Source organism: Mercenaria mercenaria, chromosome 2 (genome assembly GCF_021730395.1).
Source record: "Mercenaria mercenaria strain notata chromosome 2, MADL_Memer_1, whole genome shotgun sequence".
Lineage (NCBI taxonomy): Eukaryota > Metazoa > Mollusca > Bivalvia > Venerida > Veneridae > Mercenaria > Mercenaria mercenaria.
The window spans coordinates 30,632,291-30,654,930 of record NC_069362.1 but is presented as its reverse complement, the minus strand read 5'-3'; the positions used below and the strand labels follow the sequence as shown (position 1 = coordinate 30,654,930).

Here is a 22,640-nt window from a genome sequence, read left to right as displayed (position 1 = left end):
AACGTTGTGAATATTCATCTTATAACACATGAAGATTTTAGTTGCCACTGTATACAATTGTTAACAAAGTTTCACTGTTTTTAGTTCTTGAAATCCTGCTAATTCTAATACAGAGTAAAGGGGACATACCGTTGGCTGTACAGTTTTGTAAAAAGGTACTGTGTAAGACTGTCTTATATAAAAATACACGTAAAATATAGAACCGTAGAATAGAGTAATTTGCGTTGTGTTATTGCTACATAACATTGAAACAAAATGTTATGCAAAGGCATTGATTTCACAAAACGAAATACATGTGTACCTTTTTATACATATGACAAATTGAAAAATGTTTTCTTACCACAATTCCTTCATAAAGAAAGAGTTTACGTTCATTGAACTATTTGCAGTTTCACAAAATTCAGAAATATTTTATTTCAATTCCAAGCTCCGCAAAAGTGCTAAAATATTTTCAAATCGTAGAATATAAGCCTCTTCTAAAACGCCAGAAGTATGCTAAAGACATGTTACATGAATCAATGAAAATTCACATTTCACTCTAAATTGAGATATACACAGACAATGGTATAAATGCTGACATGACACTCTATCCAGGAACTTTCCATGCAAAATCACAATGTTTTAAATCCAACTCCATCTGAATCGAGCGGTCGTAGCGATTATGTTTCTATGATAATGCCGATATCGAGATTATATCTAAACTAATTGTACTAAATGTGGCAAGAGCTCTTCCCGAGTTTTAGGTTTTCCCATTTTTTTATAGCCACAGTAATGAAGTTTAAATCATTTTAATGGAACTGTATTATGCGTTTCCAGCATGAAATATTCATTGACTGGAGGATGAAGTGAAAATGTGCCTGTCACATTTGCCTGGGAATCAATATGGTTATAGTATCTTGGAAGCTGATGCTTCGTAATATTGGATCCCTCTTACCAGCTCTGTATCAATCACCGTGTGCATTGCACTCTCAGCTTCTGGAATAACTAGTAGAAATGAATCTATTTTGTTATTATTTTGTCTGGCGTTGTATGGGACGATTAGATTCCCTTGTTTGTTTCACATGGTAATGTAACTTTTTTTTATATAATCAAACAACAGAAACAATCGATGTTATGCCGCTGATGTCTGTTTTCCAGGGAAAAACTAAATGTGTGTGCCGCTGGCTAATTCGATATTGGCCAATGATTTATGGGTTGTGCTGTAAATGTATAGCATGTATTCAAACTAAACAGTAAAACATATTATAGTGATATTGGGGCTAATGGTTGTTTATTGTAATATTTGTCCTGCATTGACCGCAGTGTGACCTCATTAATTGCAGCGCAGTATATGATTTGTTGATGTGTTTCTCGTCCACATTTCACTTAAAAGCGTCAGTTCATTATTAGTGTGCTGTGATACTACTCATATTCCAGAAATTAATATAAATCAATAGAACAATGTATACAATAAATTGTGTCACTGCTTGTGGACTTTGAAGAACATACTTGTTTCGTTCAATGTAACATATCACCGAATGAACATCGGGCGCAATATTTTCCCCAGTGGCGCAGCCACGAGCGAAACTTTATCATCAGTTGTGAACAAGAGATAAATATTTCCATCTTATTTGATAAACAAACACACTTTTTTAATGATTGTTTTTCTACATGATACCAGTTTAACCCGTAATTAAACAAAAGCATGTGGGAAATATTACGTCGCAATAATAATATTGGAAAAAAGTTAAATAATTATTTTAAATATTTAGCTTTCGTTTACATTTTTGAAACGATTTGGGTCATATCCAGATGGTCTTATATGTATTTATTTTTACTCTTCTTTATCTTTAACGAACAATATTATTGACATAAATTCCCATTATTTAAAGTTCATATTCTTTCGCGTTAAAGTGTCTTTCCGTAGCAGTCAATATCATAAAATGAAAATCCCACTGTTTAAAACAGTGACATTTACAAATATACGTAATCTTCAACGAACCAATAAAAATCCTTTAAATAAATACACTAATTTAGTATTACATAGCATTATTTTTTGACGTTTGACGTTTAGTTTAACAATTAAAATCCCAGATGCGTTAATTGTCAAAATTCGTATTAAAGTTGTGACATGACAGACGATTGTTGTCACATACTTATTAGATTATTATGTGACATTGTCAAAAATGGTTGTACTTCAGAAATTAATGGGCTTAAAACACTTAAAGCGTCACATCTTTACAATGCGAACGTAAAAACATACTTTATAAAAACTGATTACAATAAATCGAAAATGTCAAATATAACCCATCTCAATCAGTGCAATGTATTTAAAAACAAAGGAAAATTTATTAGTTGTTTATTAGATATTACAAAAAAACTTTTCCGGAGTTAGGCGTAAAAATATGACATTTTAATCAACAGGAAAATACAACAAAAACACCGTTATACAAAAATATGACAGCATAAATATCACATCTATTTTTTGCCAACAGTCAAGTATTTATTATTGTTTCAAAACGTTTTCATAATTTCTGTATTTTAGGAACTTATAATTAATGTCGTGTTCACATGCTATCAGTAAGAATAAGTCTAATCTAAATATTCTTTATTGCTGTGTTATGTTCAAAAAAGACAAAGCAAATAAACAGTTGAACAGTTCAGACTCTAACACGGGTATATCTAACGGGTCCAAACTGATCAGAACCGTTGGCTATGTTCACGAAGTGAAGTCCATGCCTTCAGGCTTTAACCTCAGAAAGGTTGTTACTGGATGACACTTCCAAGTTATTAATAACTTTATCGCACTGATTGAAGAAAGCAAAACCATGTCTTGGCATTATTTTCAAGAACAACTAAACCCCAAAAAAATTCTGTAAGACTGTCTTCTATTATAATTAATCTTATTGTACTACAGTATTTTACAACGAAATACAATGTGTCAAAACTAAATCAGAGTTACTAATGCAATATAGAAATGTACCTGACTTTATATCTTTATAATTGTCTAACGTACATCATTTCAATGCCTTTATCTGCTATATTTTTTCACATGCTAGAAATTGATATGATATTTCTTGACCCGCCTGTGGAATAGCAAAATAAAGAGATAGCATTCTTGCAGTACTCGTTTTTTAACGGATAGACAAGCATCCATTCCTAGCTCAATTATTTTCATGATTCAATTATTTTCCGCAAATGTCATTTGAATACAATGTTTATTACATAAAGCTTGTATCAGCCCGTATTGTTTCAACTTTAGAACGCCTTGATTTATATTTATTACGATTTAATATCTGTGTACCTAAACTATTCGTTTTAGAGAAATGTCCCCATCATTTGAATTAGCAATAAAACAGGATAGGGCAACAAAGCTTTCATTGATTGTATACAATTACAATATCTAACATATTCTTCATATTTCACTTTAGCTTTTTCCCGTCCTCAAATATTATAATTTTGTCTGTTGTTCTTAGTTGTACTGATTTAGTAGGTAAAACAATTCTTTAAATTAGATATTGTTTGCTAAATGTAAATTCTGACTTAAAAAAGAGGCAAATTCATAATTAGAACAGCTCAGTGTTTATTGTGTCTCTTTGTTTATTTCTTTATTATCGTTTCTTTCGTACTGTTTTGTAGTTTAATTTGTTATCTAACAAAATGATTATAAATTCTTTTCTTTGTATAGTCTTCAAATTTTAAGCTACTTATAGTTAGTCTGTGCCGGGGAGGGCCTCATATAATTTTGAAATAACGTTTGATACAACCCGCTGGAATGTATGTATGTGTTTGAATGCTTCTATAAATGTGATGTATGCATATATATGTATAAATGCACAATAAAATATCTATTAACTAAGCCCTGTGTGTTAAATATCCAAAAATAAAAATGATATATTTAAAAGAAATCAAACGAATCCGTCAAATGTCTATACGAATCCAGTCAAATACCTATTTCCATGTGTAAAAATTGATCGAAATTACGGAAACAACAAGGACATGGATAGCCCGCTTTAAGTTTAACTTTAAATAAACGTCACAAAGGTAAATAAATTTTGAACTCATTCTACTATATAGATAGGTAGTTTTAATTCTATAAAGTGTATAAGCATTTGCAAATGCAGATGGCATAATAAATAGGGTATACACAAGCTTTTGTCTTGAATAATGTTTTATTTTTATCAAAAGCAAGCACATGGAAAAACTTATTTGCTACTATCAAACTTAAATATTTATCAAGAACGATTTTGTAAACGTACTTTGATTTTAACAATAACCCTTTTAATTCAGTAGGAAGTTCAAATGTCCCTTCTTATTATGATATGTCACTGGTTTTAGATGCAGATTGGAATATCCGCTTCATGTGTATTGGTTACCAGGCTCTGCCAGACTGGCTTTCCGTTTACTTTGTGCATAACCACAGAACCGAAAACAAAAAACAAAAAAAAAACAAAAAAAAAACCAAAAAAACAAACAACAACAAACGTTACATTAGAAATGATAAAACTAATCTAGACCTTCGTTGTTGTGCGACTTTGAAACGGGGTGACGTCATTTCTGTTTACTGACGTAAATTTCCTGCGTTCTATTTCAATACGCTTTTATAAGAAAGAGTTTTACATAGGAAGTATTTCTTTTTCTTTTATCTACTCTGGATTTTGCGAAATATGGTATGCAAGAAAGCTAATCTACCAATGATTATGAATGCAGACGTGAATATTCGGCTCTCAGGTAATTGTTTGCCGGTAACTAAGCAGTGCCTCATTACCTCCAAAAACAGTTACCACAGAACTGCATCTACAACTAGAGAAAGATGTTTTATGTTCTTCTAAACTTAATACTCCATAGACCTGTGGAATTAAAAAATTAGAGAAAACACAGCTAATAAATTTTACAGACGTAATGTAGCAATTTATTTAGACGGAAATTATTATCCCTATCCACCGCTAAAATGCACTTTTTTCGTCATTTACATCTCCGTACTTTACTCCTGGTATCATATATAATTCATGTTACGAGATATGTTCAAAGGCGCTTTAATATCATTTATAAACAAAGGCACTAAGAAAGGAATGTGTTTCACGACACAGTTGCACTCTATATGAAATAGATACAAAACTTCAACTTTTAACTTTCTAAACTTTGTTCAAGCCTCGCTCAATGGGGATGGTGGTGGTCGATTCCCTATTTGTGTATATACTAACGATATTATTTTAAAGACCTAAATAGCTGCATCTGATAATGCAACCAGATAATAAACATTTTTTTGGATAATTTAAGAAAATAAAGTCTTGTGTCTGGGTCCGCAATGTAAATCGAGAGTGTTCGTGACTGCCTAGGTTGAACTGTAACATTTGTTAACATAATTATGATATTATTTCATTCTTCAGGTTTTAATTATGTTAAATGTATACATTTTCATGAATCTTTAATTTCAGTGAATTCTGTAACAATCAGCTCAATATGATATTAAACGAAGATGAAAATAGTGTTCCGCAAAAAACAGTTGTCAAATAGATCATGCCCGAGGATATTTCTATCTCCGTCATTTGTATGTCTTACATACACATCACGACATTATAAACATAACTGTTCTAGTCGACACCATTTGTGGCTTGAAATAACATAAAACTATGACTTAATTATGGATATTTGCATAATTAATATTGTATAGATTACCAATTGATTTAAATGAAAGAAGGAATATATTATATTGGCAGAAATGATGTATTGTTAAATCAATTTCATTTGTATATAATTCATGCGAGGGGACTAACGTGTTTAAATAATTCGGCTATATGAAACACAAGGAAATACGGATTAATGCGATCAAAGAATTCGATTAAATAAACGACAAGAAGAAGCGGATAATTATGGAGATGGCATTTAAATGGCTATGTTATTTGTTGCTCGTGTTATTTAACATGCACAAGGAATATAACTGCTATCCATTTTCTGGTGCGTAAGATATTAGAAGATCTGCATGACAAACAAAATTAATAAAGCAAAAAGTAAACGGGTTAAATGATTTTACGATAAGAAGACTGGGAGTCAATTTAGTATTGTCATCTTTTCACAAAATGTACCTTTTGTCCATAAGTACTCTTCTGTTAAGAGTTTTAGGTGACCATGACATTGCCGCTGGCAAGTTTTGTTTATAATTGCAAATGGTTCATAAGTTTTTTGGCAAAATATAAGAAACCGCATTAGTTTATTATTTTTATCATAAGACATATTATTTGTACATATGCTAATTATTCGTTCTGCTTTAGTGCACGAATCGTTTAGTTTGACAATGTAAGTGCATGTTACAGAACAAAATGTTTACTCATAATTTAGATATAACACAATACTGCTATTGATGGAAAAGTCGTAGTTTAATGTGATATATAGCAAAATGGCGGGGAATATTGTAGACCTGGAGTCTTCTCTATTTTGGATTCTGGACTATTTTCATTTCGTTCATATAAATATCTTTCTGAAATCATATGACACATTTGTACAATTAAGAGGAGGTGTTAACAATGTTTACACCATGTTAAAATGAACCTGTTACCAGAGGTCTTTCTTACTTTGTATACCGATCCCTCTAATCCATTAGATAAAATACATATGTATTGTAAACACTTCCAACAAAATGATACTAAATCATACATGATTAGAACAGAAAACGAAGACAGTAGTGTTTTGATTTTATTTCTAGGTTTCTTTGGTTGTAGAGATGTGTATATCTGGATTAACGGTGACAGTATCAGTTGTGATTACCTTATGTATCCAAGCAGACACGGCCTGCATCTTAATCCAAAATTTTACTGCACAGAATACTCAGCAACAAGATGCTGCATAACATGTACAGTTCTGGAGAGACACAAATACAGAGTCATCAACGGTGTGTATAAAGTCACGACGGCCAGTTTACCAGCAACTACAGAACTATTCAACTACGGAGTATTTAATGACATTTACAAGGCTACTACGACCAGTATTCCAGCAATTTCAGCAGAAACGCGCTACAAAAATTTCAATATCGTCTACAAAGAATCAAAGAGTGCTGTTCAACCGTCTGTCGAAAGCAACGACTACAAGGTATCCAATAACTTCCACACAGTCACGACAACGGAAATACCAGTAGCTGTAGAAAGTTTCAACTATAAAGTAAAGAATGATGTTTACAAAACAACAACAACAGATATACCATCACATACGGCAGACAATCTTACCAATGGAGTATATGAAGCCACTCGAAAAAAAACCGCTGTCATCACATTCTTCACAGTTCCATATTCGTTATTTAAGAAGCAAATGAGTACAACGGACAAACCATTGACCACTCCTACAATACCATTGCTGCATGGCCTAGACTCCGGAGCGGTACATAGTCAAGATTTTCCACTGTCGACAACGAAAACGCGGTTACTTTCAAATATCACACGAACAGTTCAACCTCGTCCAAATACCGGCCAGACTGTGGAACAGTTCTTTACTATTCCTCCAAATGTCTCACGGACAAACAAAACAAAGTCAGCTGCAGTATCTGCTAAGCACTCTGCAACAACATATGTAATAAATGAACACATCCCATATGAAAACATACCCTCGGTGGAACCAGCACCACTACTAGTAAATTTAAATATGTCTTCACCTCACGAAACAATCGCAGGGGAAGCAGCAGCAGCAGTAGCGACAAAAACAATAACAAATACAACAGTGTTACCAGGAACATACAAACCAACTACAACGCAAACTCAAACGATTGCAGCACAAGCAGCAGCTGAAATAGCAACAAAATCAACAACAAATCACGAAACGATTGCAACAGAAGCAGCAGCATCAGTAACAACAAAACCAATAACAAATACAACAGTGTCACCAGGGACATACAAACAAACTACAACTACACCGCAAACTCAAACAACAAAAGGCAAGTACATTATAATCAACAACACTTAAACAGAAATTTGTTTTATATGGCATTACGTCATTCGTTTGTGCTAGTTTCATACTAATAGAAAATAATGACATACAGTGTACGTACTGATAGCTCGGCATCAAACAACAATTCAAAGTTTAGATTATGACCTTGTTTATTGGCATGCACGCATAATTCCCTATGTCAGTTACTATTAGGTAGATAAGATTTTACGCCTTTCCCCACAGTTCAAGGCCACTTCGTGTTCATTTCGCATGTTTTGCAGTCACCAACATATTTGTGCATGTTCATATATCGATATATAAAGGCATGCCAATTAAAAAGTCAATTAATCTTCTTTGAAAAGAAAGACCCTGCTACGGCAAAGATTACTAGAAAATTGCGTTTTCTGCAGGGAAAATCAAAGGCTCACATTTGTTTGCAAAGTGCACAAAATGATTCCTAATCACCATTTTTTTGTTATTGGTAGATATTTCAAAGTTTCATTCCATATTGCTACAATATTTTATCTCGCACTGTATCCATTTATGACGTAACGGTCGTTTTGAAATAACCAATTACTAACGCCCCTAAACATACATATTTTTTTACATTTTCTTATATTAATGATGATCAATATTACAAAGATAATGTGACTCTACATATTCATTGGAAGATGTAACATCTGTCAAGTTTTATGCAAAATAAGACATAAAACGTCAATGTATGGCATAAGACTTGTGCAGTTTATCTATCGCCTACTTTACTGCACTAAATTAAGATGAACACGACACATTTTATATCTGTAAGTCGTTTTAGATCTCCATTTTAAGTATCTTCCAGTTTCGCTTTATAATGCTGTAACTTATTGAACTAGGAACTGCTTATTATGTCCCGAGTAGCTGCGTTGTATAAAGCGCCGTTGAACGTGTTGTCATGAAAAGGGCGCTTATATAAATCTGCTTTAATATGTTTCAGTAATAAAATATCTTTATTGTGACATAAGGTTGAATTCTTGTCATTGATTGTATATTAATGCAGATCCAATGATTGCAAATTGAAGCAGGAAGTTATGCTGTGTGTCGGTATCATTGGCATATGTAGACATTACTGTGCCCTGTATTGTCAGTTAGCTCATCTACCTTCTTGTGAAATATGTTTCATTTTAGAGTCCATATGTTCATCCTTAAACACCTGGCAACCCGTTCTGTCGTTGAAATTGAACAGTCGCTATATCGATGGAAAAGTTACATTACCCTGTCTACGTTTTATTTGGGAATAACACATAACGGGTATTCTGACAGTTATGTTCATTATTTCCTGTTAAGAAACAGATAGTATAAACGAAACCTGTATAGGATAGAACAATTGTTCGAGAATGCTTAACAAATAGATAAGTGTGTAGAATTTAATAACATTGCAATTAAAGTTAATGTATACATAGGAAGTGTAACATTATATTTGGAATAATATTCCTTTGTGTACACTTTAACTTGTAAATTGATTTATAAATTTGCACTAAATTCATGGTAATTGTTTGACAAATTCCATTGTATTATGATTGTAACACACATTTTAATTGTATCTGTTTTACGGTATATTTTGTAAGCGTTTGTTTGGCCTAACGCTACATTTGGTTAAATTTGTCATTACTTTTTGAGGGTTCACGCTAATTTCTAAAAGAACAATATCCAGTTTGTCTATTAAGCTATTTTGCTTGTTGAATATTTTTAAGGGTAATAGAATCTGGATTTACATTAATATTTACTAATATTATGTAAGGCTGTCGGCAATACTTACAATAGTTATGATGTTATCGTCCTCAAACCTTGATATAAAGTCTATGACTACAGATTACTTGCCCTTCACCGGTGTGAGTTTGAAAATTCCATTGGAGCGTAGAATTCTTCTCTTGAGGAAGCCATCCAGATTGCTTACAGAAGTTAGGTGGTCCTACAGAGACGCACAGTTATGCCCGGAGAGGCAAATACGGGCTTCTATTCTTTAAAATTCGCCATACGATATAAATTATGTCGGTGTTACGCTATACAAAAGAGAAAAAATAAAACAAACGTTATTTATTTCTTACCAACTCTAGCATGAACTTTTCAACATTAAAAAGGATTCATTTGATCCTTTATATGTTTGGAGTATAATAGGCATGCCGACGTAGACCTGTATTTGTTTGCTTATCCGGTTTTACTATATTACCAAGCAATGAACTAACTGCCTACAGTAAAATAATCATCCCATTTCCTTTCTGATAATTGTCGAACGTTTCCTCTTTAGTTTCTTTTTTTTTTTGTATTTCAGAAATATGCATCGACGTTGGAATTTGGGTCGTTAATACAAGCGTACCATGTGATTATCTGGTGACAGATAATAAATACGGACTGAACAAAAATCAGTTATTTTTTTGCAATAGATATCCACTTACATCGTGTTGTGAGACGTGCGAGGGAATTAACCGTGGATCCGGTAAATGATTGACATTTGGACATCATATCTAATTAATTTACATATTATAACTGTCACAAAATACTATGTGAACAGGCTTTTTGTATCATATGCCTACTAACACCAGTACCTCAAGTAGTTGTGTAGTGCTTTGCTCGATCAGGAAGAAATTGTCTCCCATTATTGTTTCAGATTCCAGAAAAGACATTAAATCCAATTTAAAAGCCATAAAAGGGTTTTTTGACATTATTAGACGTCGTGAAAGTCTTAATTGTTTATTTTCGGCAAAACCTCCCGCAACTAAAGAGTGTGTCGCAGTATTACATTTAAAACACGGCTTAGTCTGACCATGTAAAGTGTCATTAATAGTTATACACAAAACACAAAGTATGTTACTTACTTTTTTTATTGCCCTTAGCGTTTATCGTGTAAAATTACAACCACCTAGCTAATTATTGTTTGATTAAAAAATCCGTAACAGGCTTTTTCCGTAAATAAACGCTAGTAAGCTACAGATATAATTTTAAATATGCTTTAATAAGGTCAGTTGTATGGTAACAACAGTCTTTTCCCTTATGTATAATCTTGGCCTATGAAAACTTGTATTTTTCAAACTTAATATTATATGTTGTGTATATTCTTACTTAAACATCTTTCTTTTCCAAATTGACTGAAAATTAGAATGGAAAATAACTTTTATTCTTATTTTTTGACAACAGACACAAACACGAAAATTAAAAAGGTACTATTATCACCCTTGTGGTTCTTTTGAGTAATGATAGGATGAGTAGTATTGTCTTATAGTGTGAATATTGAAAGAGAAATAAAAAGCGTGTTACGGAATATAGGTGGATCAAACAGTAGTTACTATGCCAATGTCAAGGACTGACGGGAACAGATCAATCGGGTCAATAAATGGTGATATAAAGTGAGTATGAAAAAGTAAAAAATGACAAATTATTATCCAAAAATTGTATTTAAATGTCATCGACAGGTGGCCAATTCTTATACATTTCATATACATTCTTACTAACCATGATTATAAAATCTTACATTTACTTGCTTAAACTTTTACTGAAAAAAGTTCAGAAATAACCGTTTCATTACTAACATGTAGATTACTGAAATAGTTAAACAAATTTGTAACGTTTATGCTATACCCAGCATTTAACAATAATACTTGCAAAATTGTATTGCATCTTGGTAGGATATTTAATATTGAAACTTTATATTTTTGTGACAGATATAATAATATTTTATCTTGACAAAATTGCCTTCAGTTTACAATTTAATGTCTTTTAAAATATCAAAACAAAAAGTATAGTCCTCAGTAAACAATATTTTCGAATATATGTTTTAAGTAAATATTCTGTTCTCTTGATTAAAGTTTATCTTTTCCTACAGTAAAGTAACACACATTTTACTTTTCATAAAATAAAAACGAAGATTCATATTTGTTTCTTTCTTTTCAACGTCTAAATCATGACTTTTATGTTTTTGCCAGTGCTCAGCTATCCCATCTTGACAGTGATCAGAGAAGTCCAAAAACCAACCACAGCAGAAAAACCCTTATCGGCAATTGATATACGTACTACGGGAGAGGATAAAGTTACTAAAGAACGAATTGTTATTACAACGTCCTCAGCTGTTCAAGATTCTCTTACAAAAAATCAGTTCCAAACAACAGAGACACCAGTCAGCGGAACACAAACAACACAATTGCCTTACAACGATTACATGCTAAAGCAAAGTAAACATATTCAAACTGAGCCGACCTTGACAGCGCAGATACATATACTGCCAAACCTTACACAAGAAATTCACCCCCGGCAAAAAACCTACCAGAGCGTTGGTACATTCGCTACCATTCACCCAGATAAAACACCAGCAGAGAACGCAAATACTCATCTCGTCACAGAACAAATTGCAAATAATAATTCAGCATCAATGGAGCCAGAACTGTCAGCAGAAGCATATAAACTTGTTTCAACAACTGGAAAAACAACGCCAATGCCGCCGGACACATCACAGCCATCAACGACTAAACCGACAATGAAACAAACGACAACGAGACAAAAAGGCAAGTCAATAACTGCTTTCGTCAAGAATAAATTCAATTGTATTTGTCATTAAAACGCTCTGGTTAACTTTTCTGCGTGTTTTTCTTGAATATGAATACAAGACTTTACAGATTATTATTCTTTCCTAATTTTAATGAAACCTTTTAGGTCCTGAAACACATTCTTAAATGAAATGTCTGTGACAAGTTAATCTAAACTTGATTTTTATTGGGATATTGTTCACAAAGATTCTCGATCATGCCATAGGTAAAGTTAAATAATGTTTCATTTTAAGAGGCTATAACATGTCTACATTAAAGTCTGCTGCATGCTTGGTACTCATACCACCTTCACAAAATTTGAACACGTTTTCCTGTTTGATTGTCAAACTTGCATGTACCTATTGAATGTATGCCTTTGCTTATCATAGTTTTCTACTGTTTCAGGAGTCGTTAGAAGACGATGTGTCGACATTGGAATCTGGATTGGTTCTAGGAGTGTTCCGTGTGATTATCTTGTCAAAGACAACATACACAGAATAAATGAAGATCCATTATATTTTTGCAATAGGTATCCACTAACATCATGTTGCAACACATGCGCAATGATCAACAGTATATTGAGTCAGTGATAACATTAAGACATCATCGCTAATTGCTCTGAAAATGTCACAAAAACTGTGCATGTGATTGATTTATTATTTACCAAATAACAATATGCTTATTACCTCAGTATTGAAAAATTATATACTTATAGGGATATTGTTTCAATTTGTTATTAGATTTGCCTACACAATATCAGTTAATCATGTTCTTATTATTACTGTGAGAGATGTAATTGTTTACTTCTTATCAAACCTTGCAAACATTTTTTTTTATGTCAGTTGTAAAGTTTACTTACAAGATGTATCATACTGACAACATTATCATATTAATACCCATATGCTCATTAGTTATTATGTTCAAAATTTATCTATGTATAAAGTAGACATTTATGTTATGCTCCTCAGTGAAATACTGAAATTTATCGGTGTAATAAAATTGATATTTTCACTGTTTCAAACAGTGAAAATATCATTTTTATTTTTCACTGGTACGGAATTACACTTGAATGCGAAATAATATGGATTATAGATGAAAGAAAATTCTTTGCAAAAATTCTTCAGTAAAGGTATAAATGTAAAAAAAAATAACAGGATCATAAAGATTTACATTCTGTTATAAATAAATGTAAAAGAAATCATGAAACATAATAGAACTATTTACATTTTTCCTACAAAGATATTCTGACGTCACGATATTATGACGTCACGATGCGATGCACGTGACGTTGCGCGAACAGACAAACTGGATATAATTTTGTTAAAACCATTAAAAATGTATAAAATAAATAGAAAATGTGTTTGTTTCAGTGTAAGATTGAAATATATTTCACTCGTGAACACCATAATTTACATTTTCACTCGTTGCTGCGCCACTCGTGAAAATATTGCATTGCAGTATAGTGTTCACTCGGTGAAATATATTTCGATCTTACACTAAAACAAACAAATATCCTTTATATAACTGTAAATCAGCATGAAAATTACCCATATATATAAATCAGTATTATTAATCATTGTATAATTTCCAATGTAATTATCTGCATGTAAAGAAATTACTTAATTAGAATTAAAACGTAGCACTATCTTATCGTAATTAGTGTGTGTGTGAGTGTGTGCGTGTGTGTGTGCGCGCGTGTGTGTGCATGTGTCTACTTATAACAATGACTTTACAGTACTGCTTCACTGGAATATAACGCCATGAACACGTTAATTATATCTCACCTAGCGACATTAAAATAACACACAACTTCGCCGGTATGCCGATCAAAATAAGGAACAACGTTTAATGTTACAATACAGATAGTCAAAACAAAACAGTGGTAACAGTTAATGATCGGAAAATTTCAACTAAGAGTGTTAACAATAAAGAATCAATGAAATAGTACTCTAATGAAAGGCTATCAATAGTTATATTCAAAACGTATTAATTAATATAAGCAACATTTATAAGCTTAACATCTATCAAACTTTCAATTCCCCTAAGCCAAACCAAAATCACAAAACAAAAAAGCAAGTATGATTTATTATAATAACAAACACCGTCAGTTCAACAAGAAAATATTTCAGGTTATCATGATTACTTTTTTTTATAATATCTTTTGAAATAAATTATAAAGCCGTTACCATGACGAGTATATTATTAATGTTTTACGTTTATGCTACCGTATATTAAATCACGAAATTTCAGTCACTGTAATGTAAACCAAACAAAACGTAATGCAACAATTAAAGTAATTAAAATGTTCATTGCCACTCGGAGCAGACAAACAAAATGTGATGATAAATGTATCTTTAACAGGACCCCTGATTATTCGAGAAGTAATATATGTTGAATAGTGATTTGTCTTTGAACAAAAATCATTGTTTGGGATTCATAGGCGAAGAAATTATATTACAAGGGCACAACTGTACGACAAAGGATTGTTTCATTAAAGAGAAAATTACTGTAACCTTTTGAAATATGTTAGTATGATTTTAACACGATATTGAAGACAGTTACACTCCTTGACGACGTCAGTTTTGTGTCGTATTCGTATTCAGAGTGCCACTATGGCGCGTATCGCGATGGTGCTTATAATTGGGGCGTATAAACAGTAACTTCGTTGAATTTTATTGTCACAATTGTCTTTGCTTTCTACGAAACAAATTCGGGGCTGTGAATAATTAGTATCAAAACTCTAGAAGAAAGAAAAACTTTATTCCTGGGAAGCACGCTGCTACAGGTGTTCATCTTCCAAATAGTTTTATGAATTTGTATCCAATTTTGCCTTTATTTTACCGATAAACTCATTTCAAAGGTGTTGATTTAAATCAATTATTGTATTTGTCTGAAACATTAACGTCCAAAGATTTACACTTGTTATTTATTTTCAAGTAGCGCTTAAACAATGTATAATTTTCACTGGAGGGATATTCCTGTCCTGACTGCGAAATCCATCGCCCCTTGCATTTACGTCCACTCTACTGTCAGTGAGGCTAGGTGCCCACCATATTTTTGGCCGCCGGCCGTCCCTGGGAGGTGCCCCTGTGTGTGTGTGTTTTTACTGCTTGTCTGTTTGTTCACTCTCTGTGAATGCGCGCTTGCGTTCGTGCGAGTGTGCGTTCGTGCGTGCGTGTGTACGTGTTTAGTTCATTATATAAATCTCCAACATAATATATGAAAAGTTCAAAATGTCAAATAATATTGATTAAGTGTGATTAGAACCGGACGCACGTACAGTTTACCTTCTAAGAATAGGTTTGTTGTTATCTAGTTACAACAAACAGAGCAATACAAAGTGGTAGTAAATAAAAAGCATACTTATGCATCGTTTATTACTGGACACAGGACTAATAGCTGATATAAGTTTTGCCGACAGTAAAAAACGTAGCAACTAGAAGAAATATTTATGTCTCCCCCCACCACTTGGGAGAAATATTGCTTTTGCCCTGTCCGTTTGTCCACCCGTCGAAACAGTCTGTCAGTCCGTCCGTCCGTCCAACTAGTGAACCATTTGACCTAGAACATTCAAACCTCATAGGATGGTAGGGCTCATAAAGTAGATGATCCCTATTGATTTTGGGGTCACTCTATTAAAGGTCATAGTCACAAGGGCATGAATTAGGAGAACCATTTGCAATCAATAACTTGAGAACCACTTGACCCAGATGGTTGAAATTCATAGGATGATTGGACTTGCAGAGTAAATGCCCTCTAATGATTTTGGGGTCACTCTATTAAAGGTTAAGGTCACAGGGACCAAAAAATGGACATCCATTTCTGATCAATAACATGAAAACCATTTGACCCAGAACCTTCAAACTTAATAGGGTGATAGGACTTACAGAGCAAATGGCCCCTATTTTTGGGGTCACTCCATCAAAGGTCAATGTCATAGGGGCTATCTGCCTGTCATACTTTATTTCTGGTCACTAATTGGAGAAACATTTGACCTAGAACCTTTAACCTTCATTTGGTGATAGGGCTTACAATGTAGATGACCCAATTATTTTTAGGTAACACGATCAAAGGTCAAGGTCACAGGGGCCCGAACATGGTGGACCGTTTCTGATCAGAAAATGGAAACAGTTCTAATCAATAACTTGAGAATCATTTGACCCGGATCTTCAAACGCCATAACATGATAGAACGTACAGTATAGAAGGCCACTATTAATTTCGGGGTCACTTGAACAAAGATCAATGTCACAGGGGCCTGAACATGGAAGATTCTTTCCGATCAATAACTTGAGAACCACTAGGCCCAGTATGTTGAAACCTTTATGGATGATTGGACATGCCGAGTAGATGATTTGTATTGCAGACAACCATCAATGTCTCTTTGGACATTTGCTCCTGTTCCCTATTGACTTCTTGCCTATTATACTATGCATTTGGGGAGACGTGCGCTTTTCTACAAAAACATCTTCTAGTTTTGTAAAGGTATTAATTTATATTATGTTGTTTAATACAAAAAATAGTTATGACTGGAGATATAATTTTATTTTTTTACTCTCGCATCTTTACATTTTTTGTGAACATTTGGTGTATTGATTTCGAATTTAACTTTTTAAGGTAGATTTAATTGGTTAAAGAGTTTCTCGATGGAACGCCGCATTGCAAATAAAACTGCGCCAGAGGTTCTATTTGGAAGAAAGGCTATTATGGTAGAATGCAGTTTAAAAATCTCCCAATATTCGAAATGTAATTAGACATAATTATTAACCGTTGCCAAAGCGATTCAGATATGTCTACTTGTTGGTGTAGTAAAATGTAGTTGATATAGTTTGATAAATTACCCTTACAGTGTCAGTGTTATGTTCAACATATTTATTCTTAGTTAGTCACACAATATAATGAGAAATGGAAGACTCTCAGCAATACTTGATAACGTGCTCATAAAACGTCAACATCAAATTTTCGCCATGTTTATTTTCCAAATGATAAAGCTTAGATGCTAAACGCAAAAAAGTAGATTGTATATTTCGGCATCTGTATCACATCAAAAATAGAAATAAACGCCTTCCTACTGACATAAAGGCCGAATCTAATTATTATATATAATAAAAGCTGATCGAATGTCAGTTTGACCACGTTTGATGGTAGGTAGACTCTGTTAAACCTTAATTTCATGATTTTTGTTACTAACGTGCACCTAACTTTTGTCTGTCTTTCCTTTTACATCCAGTCTTTGATATATAGTTGTGGAGTTTGAAGTGCATTTGTATTCTTTTTATATATTGTTGCTGTTGTTTATCCTACTTTGATCTGGACATTTTTCTTTGGTTGACGGGTGAATTGACGCAACCGGCATTTAACTTAATAATTATTACAGTGCGGAAAACTAATACCGTTCCAATTCATTTTTAATGTTTGTATGGAACGGCAGTTTATTTTAGAATTTTGTATTCTATATTCCTAAAAGAAACAATATCTTTATCAGTATTAATGCAGTACAGACTTTAATATACTTGTCTGAAAATAAAACTGAAGTAATCATACATGCATTTTGTGTTCCTTATAAGACGATCCTTTAGAAGCACAAAACACAACCAATCAAATTAGCAACAGACACAAATTGATCGAACTTGTCCATGACAGTTAATACAAGGCAGTCTGAAAGACAGCTAAATCCCCCGCCACTGCTATGGATAGTGAAAGGGTAAAACCTATGATTTTAGCTGTGACCTTGACCTTGAAATGACATGGCTGACTCATGAATTCTGCACAACGTCTTGATGAGGTGATCATTTGGCCAAAGTTTCATGAAAATCCTTCAAGGGGTTTAGGAGATACAGAGCTGAAACCTTTGACCTTCAGTTGTGACTTGACCTTGAGTTGACATGGCTGACTCATGAGTTCTTGACGAGGTGATCATTTGACCCAAGTTTGATGAAAATCCTTCAAGGGGTTAAGGAGATACAGAGTGGACACCAAATGGAAGGCTCAAACCTTCGACCCTTAGTTGTGATCTTGACCTTGAGCTGGCATGGTTGACTCATAATTTCTGCACATCGTTTTGATGAGGTAATCATTTGACCCAAGTTTTATAAAATTCCTTCAAGGGGTTTAGGAGATATAGAGCGGACACGAAATGGAAGGCTCAAACCATTGACCTTCAGTTGTGACCTTGACCTTGAGCCGACATGGCTGACTCATAAGTTCTGCACATCGCCTTGATGAGGTGATCGTTTGACCCAAGTTTGATGAAAATCCTTCAAGGGGTTTAGGAGATATAGAGCGGACACAAAATGGAAGGTTCAAACCTTTGACCCTAAGTTGTGACCTTGACCTTGAGCCGGCATGACTGACTCATGAGTTCTGCACATCGTCTTGATGAGGTGATCATTTGACCCAAGTTTTATAAAATTCCTTCAAGGTCTTTAAGAGATATAGAGCAGACACAAAATGGAAGGCTCAAACCTTTGACCTTGAGTTGTGACCTTGACCTTGAGCCGGCATGGTTGACTCATAGATTTTGCACATTGTCTTGATGAAGTGATCATTTGACTCAAGTTTTATAAAATTCCTTCAAGGGGTTTAGGAGATATAGAGCGGACACAAAATGGCAGGCTCAAACCTTTGACCTTGAGTTGTGACCTTGACCTTGAACCAACAAGGCTGACTCATGGGTTCTGCACATTGTCTTGATGAGGTGATCATTTGACCCAAGTTTCATGAAAATCCTTCAAGGGGTTTAGGAGATATGGACCGGACACGATTTTGTTACGGACGGAAGGACGGAAAGACGGAAGGACGGACGGAAGGACGGACGCAGACCATTCCTATAATCCCTCCGCCACGGCGGGGGATTAAAAATGTGCAACGCCGTTCACGCCCCAAGCACTTAAAACCAATGTTTTGCTTTTTTGAAAAAAAAGCAATACAGGCGGTTGAATGCAAGTCAAGCACCAATATGACTTAAGTAAATGTTAGTTAACATTTCTTTAATAAAATAGTTTTAGCGCAAGCAGCAAAATCAGTTACTTTTGTGTGAAGTTAAATACCTACTGTAGTTCAGCAAGAAATTTCCTACCGTGTTCCAAGTACTTGATATATCCAATAGATGGAGAAAAAGTGGGTTTTATAAAAAAGACACTACAGCATTTTTTTTAAAAACTAGAATCCGTGGGTCCACAATTGAAACCAAGAACTCCATCAATGATATTCAAAACGTTTTGATCTTCTAAAACAATACAATCAACAACGCAGTAGCATCTACACGCCTAATTGACAAGCACACTTTACAAAACAATAATGCTAATCCGGATATAAATAACGATAACATTACCATAAATGGTATCAATAGGTTCGAGCTGGTTGTATAACAAGCTATATTGCTAATCAAATACGAGGACAACATTAGACACGCAAAGATGCTTAATGTATTTAATTATGAAATAGAAAAATAAAACTTATATAATTTATTTCTTCGGTTCAGAGTGGTGTACAAATTTGACCTACATCGCATCCACTATTTACAGAAAATATTACAAAGCTACACACATTAAGGTGAAACTTTTGTCTGATGTACCATTTCAAGTGACCAAGTAGCTTATAGCAAAGCGTGCCGAACGAGCTCAAGTAGCCACAACTTCTTGGTGATATGGAAAGAACTATATATAAATGTTGATATAACTCGTAGCCCTTGATTTTGTTGTGTCGTACAGTGGATGTTCTATTGTATGTATTGTCCGTAAGTATTGACCTGGCACTCGTGAATATTCCGTATATTAATTTCCGGTGTCCGAACATAAATAACGATATAACTATTACATGTATAGTTCTTAATTGATATACTGTTGCATCTGGACAAAGCGTTTAGCAGCTAATATCAGGGCTGTGTGTTCGAGTCTTACATCTAGCCATATCCACACCCCCACCCCGCCAAACTTTATATGCAAACTTCCCACTTCTAACTTTTTAAGAAGTTATCATACTTACCCGTAGTAAAAACTGTTTTAAGTGTCTTAGATAAAAAGACAATTTACTTGTCACCAGCGTTTCCAGAAAATATATACTACAAGAGGAAACAATTAAAATTCATGAAATATGATACATAAAAATAATGTAAAGATAAAACAGGTATCGATAACATTACATTACATTAAAAATGATTAAGGTGATTTCGAACCCGTGGTAACGTGCGTAGAAGTCGGACACCTTACCACTACGCCAGTTAACTGTATATGTATAATAGTATGCAAAAGATATGAAAATGTCAGTTCTTGTGAGGTGTGTAGTAGACAGTTCTGTGGCATCACGTTAAGGTACGTGCAATTATGTCAGTTACACTATAACAGATTTGTGGACTAGGAACCATAATGGCACAAGTCCTTAATTTGTGAATTAACCAATTATTATTCTTCTTCTTCTATGTCTAGCTTTCTTTGTTGAAAATGTCAACCTCAAAACTTAATACTTGGGGCTCTGTATAATCACGTACCTATAACTTTAAAACGTCCCTTGTATAACAACGGCTGAATCTTATCTAAATCAGTACGTTTGTGACCTTGCCTTTGTGCGACAGCTAGACGTTTTATGCCTTTATAAATCAATATTTACGTTCTGTTTGTGTTTTGTATAGATTAATAAAACGTTGTTTGTTTTTTTTTTTGTCTTATAAACAGCATTAGTGCAATAATGTCAAGTGTACCACTTCTCGCGATCTGACGTCATTTATGAAAAATGCGTGGTCGAATCTAATCTTTTAAAATCGACATTTTTTAAAATAAACATTATGCTGTAGTTCATTTAGTTTTACCGGTGGATATCAAACTTGAAACGTCACGGCAGAATAATCAGGAAATGTATTTTTATCAGAAAGCGAATAATTCAACGTGTTTGAGTTTGATTTTTGCTGTTCTATCCAGATGTTGTAAAGATCGATAATCTGACACTTACGTTAAACTTCCGATCCTGTAAAATATATAGGTATAACTTATATAAAGGGTGTATAGACGAAAAAAAAAGTCTCACTGGGACTCCAGGGAAATCACCCAAGATTGGCTTGTGCGATTAAAGTGCTATTTACGGATTTGCAGGAAATCCCCGGGGTATTTATACTAGTCTAAATGCATAAAAAATTCCTTAAGTAAAATCATCTTTAATATCTACAGTCTAGTCATTCATTTATTGATGTAGTAGTTTTGCTTTTGCATTCCTGTTATGCAGTTCGTGAAAACTGAACATTCATCATTCCCCTGCGAGGACAAAATGGGCATTTGTGTTCTGTGAATCATGATTTGAACCGTTTACTAGGGGAAATGCAGTTTGCTCTTAAGTAGTGTCGAAATTGACAATGCTAATATTGTAAAACAAATAAATGACCACTTTTAGATATAATACCTTCATCTACGATATAGTATACGTGAAATAAAAAGGTATTATGAAATAAAAGACGTTACAGAGGATTGTAAACTCTATTATATCCTGCATAATTATTCTTAATACATATAAATCACGTATCAATCCGTATACATATTAAGTGGTCTGACACAGATGTGTAAACAAAACTATGTACGTGTTCTAAACTTTAAGGGTAAATAAAGACAAGCGTTTATTTAAGAATACAGTCAATTATAGTAAATGTGTAAAAGAATGACATGTTGATTTTGTCAAGGTAACTCATTTAACATACATGTAGACAAAGGCACAAACTTTATGATAATTTCGTTGTGTCATATTTACTTTTAAGATATAATTTCCCCACAATTTAAAAATACACCGTAAAAGAATAATTACTTTTGAAGTTAGGTACAAAAAGTTTGAACTCAACAAAATTCATCTAGAAATTTTGTACCGGTCCTTTAATGCACGCTAGATCCAGTAAATGATTGACATTTTGATACCACCGTTAATTAATATACATATTGTAAGTGTCATTTACTGTATTTATTATCGTCTGCGAACCATCAGCATGCTTGTTATACCACAATCCTTTACATTGACATTTATGAATATCATACGTTTTTACTTTAATGAACATTCATTATGTTAACAGTTATATCTTCAACAATGAAATGCGTCCTTTACAAGAGCTGAATGTGTAATCGAACTAGCTGACGCACTAAGATGAATGTACTTTGTTCAACCGCAGAGTTGGTGGGGCCTCTAAATTTCAAATATAGAATTTTCCTCATCGCCTCGACCA

The 22,640-nt window shown here is 33.6% G+C and overlaps 2 protein-coding genes across 7 annotated transcripts in view; one reads left to right on the top strand and one right to left on the bottom strand.

Annotated features, from left to right (window-relative positions):
• The window catches only part of LOC123563619 (voltage-dependent calcium channel gamma-5 subunit-like), a 71,233-nt gene extending 51,540 nt beyond the window's left edge, over positions 1-19,693 (bottom strand). The window contains exons 1-2 of one of the 5 annotated variants that reach the window (XM_053533782.1): positions 19,524-19,693; positions 9,689-9,932 (exon numbers count right to left, since the gene is read on the bottom strand). The gene's annotated coding sequence lies outside the window, so the exon portion shown is untranslated. Of the gene's footprint in view, positions 1-340; positions 1,203-9,688; positions 9,933-19,523 lie in introns of those variants that run through there. The other 4 variants (XM_045356504.2, XM_053533794.1, XM_053533773.1 and 1 more) reach the window with 4 other exon arrangements.
• Positions 5,526-17,988, top strand: LOC123563617 (uncharacterized). 2 transcript variants are annotated; one of them, XM_045356503.2, is made up of 5 exons: positions 5,526-5,937; positions 6,699-7,900; positions 10,202-10,366; positions 11,850-12,425; positions 12,852-17,988. In XM_045356503.2, exons 2-5 carry the CDS (start codon positions 6,748-6,750, stop codon positions 13,034-13,036), a joined length of 2,079 nt encoding a protein of 692 aa, XP_045212438.2. In that variant the 5' UTR covers positions 5,526-5,937; positions 6,699-6,747; the 3' UTR covers positions 13,037-17,988. The 2 variants fall into 2 exon arrangements, with proteins under 2 accessions (XP_045212438.2, XP_045212436.2); XM_045356501.2 differs by having other exon boundaries at positions 6,683-7,900.
• Positions 19,694-22,640: the final 2,947 nt, after the last annotated feature.